This window comes from Meleagris gallopavo, chromosome 4, assembly GCF_000146605.3.
Source record: "Meleagris gallopavo isolate NT-WF06-2002-E0010 breed Aviagen turkey brand Nicholas breeding stock chromosome 4, Turkey_5.1, whole genome shotgun sequence".
Taxonomy (NCBI): Eukaryota; Metazoa; Chordata; class Aves; order Galliformes; family Phasianidae; genus Meleagris; species Meleagris gallopavo.
Window position 1 is genome coordinate 53,777,589 of NC_015014.2, and position 6,220 is coordinate 53,783,808.

At 38.7% G+C, this 6,220-nt stretch overlaps 1 protein-coding gene across 1 annotated transcript in view; it reads left to right on the plus strand.

Annotated features, from left to right (window-relative positions):
* PPARGC1A (PPARG coactivator 1 alpha) overlaps positions 1 to 5,249 on the plus strand; it is a 73,400-nt gene extending 68,151 nt beyond the window's left edge. The window contains exon 13 of the mRNA XM_003205895.3: positions 2,852 to 5,249. Within this exon, the coding sequence (XP_003205943.1) occupies positions 2,852 to 2,955 (104 nt within the window). The 3' untranslated portion in view covers positions 2,956 to 5,249. The remainder of the gene's footprint in view (positions 1 to 2,851) is intronic.
* Positions 5,250 to 6,220: the final 971 nt, after the last annotated feature.

Here is a 6,220-nt window from a genome sequence, read left to right on the forward strand (position 1 = left end):
GAAAGGCTAAGTGAACTGGGTCTGTTTAGCCTTGAGAAAGAAGACCGAGAGGGGACCTGATCCAGGTTTATAAATATCTGAGGTGTGGCGGCCATAGTGGTGAGGCCAGTCTCTTTTCAGTGGTACGTGGAGACAGGACGAGGGGAAATGGACATAAGCTGCAGCATAGGAAGTTTCACACAAATGTGCGCAATAACTTCTTTATGGACGGAGCACTGGAACAGGCTGCCCAGGGAGGTTGTGGAGTCTCCTTCTCTGGAGATATTCAAGTCTCACCTGGACGCCTACCTGTGCGACCTGGTGTAGGGAACCTGCTTTGGCAGGGGGGTTGGTCTCGATGATCTCTAGAGGTCCCTTCCAACCCCTACAATTCTGTGATTCTGTGATTCTGTGAAATGCCCAGTATTCAATAGTATATTGCCATAGTGAAATGATAGTACCCCAGAAACTTCAATTCTTTACTGTTTGTTGGTGTGCTCCTTTTCTCTAACACGATTTGTTTTCTCATCTTTCCCCCAAATTTGCTGTAATCTTATTTTGCTGTGAGTTGTGTGGTAGAATTTGTCAGAAATACTCCTTAAATGCGATTTGTAGTTTCTTAGGTTTGAAAGCTAGAGGGACTCCTGACCAAATCTGACCTGTACTATAGCAAAGGGCACAGATCTCAGCTGGTGGTTTTCACACTGTCCATCAGCATCTATGTGTGAACGTGTCTCCCTGCAAGGACTTCCATTCATGATGTGGGAAGCTCCAGCCAGTGGAGAGAATGGCAGATCTCTTAGTGATGCTGTCCCATTGGTGACTGACAGTGATAACTCACCTGGATCTTCCTCAGTTCTGTTCTGGCATAAATGTAGGGTTCTGCCCCGTACTGTGGGTCAGAGTATGATGCTTCCCCTTGCAAGGATGTTTGGAAGTGTTAAAACTCTTACAGGAGGAGTACTGATGTACATGCGTAAAGTGACCATGCAGACTTCCCAAACATCCTTTTAATATTATATTATAATCTCACCTCTTATTTAATTACCTTTGAAAGTATTCATCAAATGTTAAAGCTTTCCTGATGCCTGTGTAAATAGTCTAATGGTACAGGAGATGCTCTTTTCTGAATAAAATAGCAAGGGACAGTTTGCTGTTGAATCTATATTAATCAGATACTGTGGGTTTTTTTTTTTAGGAATAAATGACCACAGTCATTAAAATCTCTGCATAACCCTGTAACACAGTGCTAATGAAATCTTGTATCTACTGCCCTTGGCTTTGTACAGTGCAGAAAGTGAATACAAATATATTTTCACTAACCAATTGATGTATTTTTGGAATTAATGATAAAGACGATACACATTGTTCACAATGAATATGCTATACTTCACTTCAGTGGCTATACAGATAATATAAAGCTAAGAAAAGGCAATTGACTGCTGGAGAGATATAAGGTAATGTTGAATATGTAAAAGGTAGCAAGGCATTTGTTGAAATGTAGGCTGATAAAAACAATATAAACGTTATAAACAGATTGAAGTCTTAACTTGATTTGACTTATCTTTGGTAGTGGAAGTGAAGGTCTCCTGCGTCTCAGAAAATCTAGGGTTTGAAATAAGTTGTCTAAAGGGAACCCTCCTGAAAGATTATTCATCGCTGGGCGTATTTCCTGGCACATCTTGCCAGAGTGAGTGGGATTCCCAGAGTATCTCTAAGCAGAGTATTTTCACTTTGTCCCATTGACAGGTTGAGCTTCTCTACTTCAGACTGCATTCTCTGTATTTCATTGTATCTGATATTGCTACACAGGCAGGATGAACTTTAAAATTCATGAGCTAGTACAAGGACAGGAAGAATTAATCAGCTTTGGGTTGAGTACAGAGGAAAGAAAACACTTGAAAATAGTAGTCAGAAGTTTAACACCTCTCCTCTGTGCGAAGATATTGTCTTAACAGGACTTGTAATGAACATTTAATTCACAGTATGTCTTATAGAGGTAAATGGGGAGTTCTGATTAATTCAACAGAAGAAATGGCAAGAAAATGGCACTCTCTGTGACATAGGAACCAGGGAGAGCCAGTGCTGAACAGGGATGATTCCAAAAGCAAATACAATTCTTGCAGTCGAGTCAGGAATTGCTGCAGTGGAACTGTATGGCCACAAAGCAATCCCTCCTTTGCTCTAGGAGCAGAATGATGTCCTGGCAACTGTTAGCACTGGAGCAGGTATTACATATCCCACCTAAAACACACATTCCACAGATGGTGAACTGCTGTTCTTGCTGTTACACTTATGTTTCAAAGAGCTGAGGATGTCACCTGAGATTGTTTGTACAGCAGTATGGAGACTGCCCTGAGTTGCTCATGCTCTGAAAAAGCAAACCAAAACAGTCAGAGCAGAAAATAGGAGAGATTGAAGGAGGTGTGGTGTGGTGCATCAGGCCCTGCAGCAGGTCAGCCCTTGGCCGTGTCTCCTGCATGCCTCTCTGCAGGCTGTGGTGGCTTTCAGCACAGTCAGCTGCTATCACCTATCTCAGGAGAAGTAAGTTTGAGATATTAGACCTTACATGCAGAACCAATGCATTTTTTGGTAAAACATCTGTGATGGTTACCTGGACTAGATGTGAACCAGATGATCTCAAGACATCTCTTCCAACCTCAGCCATTCTATGACTACTGAGTCATAGAGTGGCAGTGCTCAGTCTTTGGAGAAGCTCCTTGGAGTAGTTTACCGGTTCAATACATACACATTCATTTTATAGTTCGCTCATTCTGCTGAGGACATACTATGCATTTTTTAAAGTCTTGTTCTTATCAAAAAGCCAGCGTCTTGTGCCTGTTAACTGAACTTGCATCTCTTTGGGTTTCAGATTCAAACTCAGATGATTTTGATCCTGCTTCCACTAAAAGCAAGTATGACTCCATGGATTTTGATAGTTTACTTAAAGAGGCACAACGGAGCCTGCGCAGGTAACATGTATCACACCCGAGGAAAACGGAGGGATGGCGAATACCTCACGGACATCACGTCCTTCAATAATGGACAATTAAAAGTCATACTTAGGAATTTCTCCTACTTTACACTCGCTGTTCAAAACCATGGTTTACATGAACACAGCTGCTCGAGGAGGGAGGAGGCAGAATGGCTTTCCAGCAAGCACACGCGTGTCCATGGGTGTCAGCTTTGCTTTCGCGGGTGACCGGTGGCGGGGCAGCCTGCGGTCCTCTCGCGACCGAGGGCAAACCACATGTCATGGCAGCAGTTCCACAGAGATACACTTACAACGTAGAACTTCAAAATGTGTACATAGTGCATTTTAACAAAACGAAAACAAAAGCAAAGCGAAAAAAGAACAAATTTGCGAACTATGGCTGCTGATGTCTGGGAATCAGACACTGCATTTTTTTTTAAATGAAGCTTCTTCTCACAACACAGTGATAAATGACAATCCAGAAGAAACCGCAGGTCCCACAACCCTGCAATGTGTTTTAGTTTTAAGATCTTTCTTTTTTTTTTCTTTTTTTTTTTCTTGCAGAAGAGAAAATGAAAGGCTAAAGCTTCCCTAACATTTTGAAGTTTCGTCTTTTAATTCTGACACCCATGTAAATGTCTACAACGTTGATCTTCCACAGCAAAGTTTTCAAAGCCGTGTTAATGGTCAAATGTGCAGCTTGTTCAGCGATTTATTCTAATGAGCGGACGTGGTGTTACATTATTAATGAGAGTTGGATATAACTATCTGGGTGTGAGCGCAGATAGTTAATTTGCTACGTTCTCTAAAGTAGTTGAGTATTTACAGATGTTAAATGGAGTATTTTTATTTATGTACATACTGTATGACAATGTTCTTTTTTGTTACAGCTATGCACTGTAAATGCAGCCTTCTTTTCAAAAAACTGCTGAATTTTTCTTAATCAAGAATACTCAAATGTAATTATATGAGGTGAAACAATTATTGTACACTAACATATGTAGAAAGCTGAACTTATGCTTATATATATTTGATTGTAAAAAAAAAAAGAGAAAAGCGTGTGGGTGAGGACGTGCGAGTGTGCGTGTGTCTGACTGCAAAAACGCTTTACACACATTCATCCCTTCCTTGGTGAGCTTATGTAAGAATTTTGTCAACAATGATCCTAGCCCAAAAGGCGTTAACCACTTCTGCAGTATTTTTCCACATTTTTCTCATTGCTTGTTTTTTTTTGCAGTTTTATACACTGAATTTGTTAGGGGAATGAAATTTTCTCATCTAAATTTTTCTAGGAGATACCATAATTTTATGTAAAGTCTCTCAAATGGGTAATCATTAAGAAATGTTTTTATTTTATGTATCAACAGTAGTTTTGGAACTAGAGATCAGAAATCTTTTTAAAATGCTATTTTATTTTAATTTTTGTGATTTTAATTTGATAAAAATACGCTGAGGTACTCAGTACAGTATGATTTTTACAGTAATTCTGTGTCTAAACACTGTTCTCGAAGCCAGTAATCTTTTCATTGGCAGAGTTTAATGATGGTATTTATCTATATTTTTTACAGTTATGCATCCTGTATAAATACTGATCCTTCATTCCTTTGTTTACTAAAGAGACATATTTATCAGTTATGATTATCCTATTTATTATAAATTATGAGATGACTAAAATAAGAAAAAGGCCAGTGGAAATTTTATACCTAGGATGCATGATGATTGTCAGTTTGGAGTAAGTGCTTCGTCTGAAAATTCAGCTTTTGCAGAAGCAGTGGTTTTTGTTGTTTTTTTTGTTTTTGTTTTCTTTTTTACTATGCACTAGCATGGCCTCAGATGTGCCCATGACATTGTTGCTGATGACATTGCTTCTGCTAAATTAAATAGAAACTTCAGGAAAGTGGAAAGAAAAAAGAACAAAAACACAACCGTTAGCTACTACTATTCTGAGCATCAGAATTTCACCTGATCTTGGAGACTCTAGACTGAATCAGCAAAGTTTGGAATTTGCTTGCGAATGTATAGATTTGGTATTCTATTACTGTTTGGCATTCATGACTCCTCTTAAAGGTATGGCACACCTAACTATTTAATCTCCTTTCCCACTCCCAATCTTAGAAAACTGATTCCACCCCATGCCAGTGCAGTTGATTTTGATGGCTGCATTCATTTTATCACCAGCATATTGTGTTCTGAGAGATTCCACTGTCTGTCCTGTTGGATGCTTGCTTGATTTTTCGGCTTCTTATTTCTCAGTAGATAGATAGCAATAAAAATAAAAAAGAAAAAGGAAAAAAAAGAAAGAACTTTTTCAGAGGTTCTGTGTTACAACCGTAACATTCTTTAATCTGCATAATTCTCGTTGTTGCTCTGTAGGTTAAAAATGCAGGTATTTTAACTTTGTGTGAATGCCAAACTAAAAGTTTACAGTTTTCCTTTCTGGATTTTGAGTATCTTCTGTTGTAAAGAAAAATATTAAAAGCAATAAATTATTTTTAAGAAATCAATATTTAGTAGATTATATTATGTGTTCAAGGACCAGATGCATTACCTATTTTGCCTTTAAATTTATGTGATTACATTTTTAAATACATTTTCTTTTGCTCTATATTGCTGACATGAATAAATTGGTGTGGATTTTTTGGGGGGAGTGGAGGGAGGAGGGGGAGGGTTGGTTATTTTTTTGCCAAGCAGGCAAAAAGTCATAGGCCTTTTTTTTTTTTTTTTTCTACTGGCCTGGCAAGCATTCTTATCTTGAAGATGGCTTTCCTCTGTGGATTTACAGATTACATATAGAAATTAATGTAGAGCTAGGATTGCTGAATAAAGCTAGTTGTATCCTTTGTAGACACTGTAGTAGATAACCCATCAAAATATAAACTCCGTTTTTCCTTTCTTTTTTCCCCTCCCAAGAACATTTCAAATTAGCACATGTTCCACATTGTCACTGGCGACAAATTGCAGCATAGCTCTGTATGTCTTTGAGATGAAGACTGTTCTGTTGCTTTCATGCTGTGGTAAGTACCACATCTGCAATACAGGTAACGGAATTGCTACTTAGAAACTGTGGTCTTTTCTGGAGCTATAACAAAGTAATTCCTACATAAGGTAAAATGATCCAAATCCAAACAGAGGGGGCCTAAAATTGTGGAAAAAATATCCATACTGAACTGCTCTGAAAATCATGAAAATCAGCTGGGCTGCCATCACCAAGAGCAGCACTGAGAAGAAAGTTTGTGCCTCTGGGGTGTAATACTTGGGTCAGCTGGA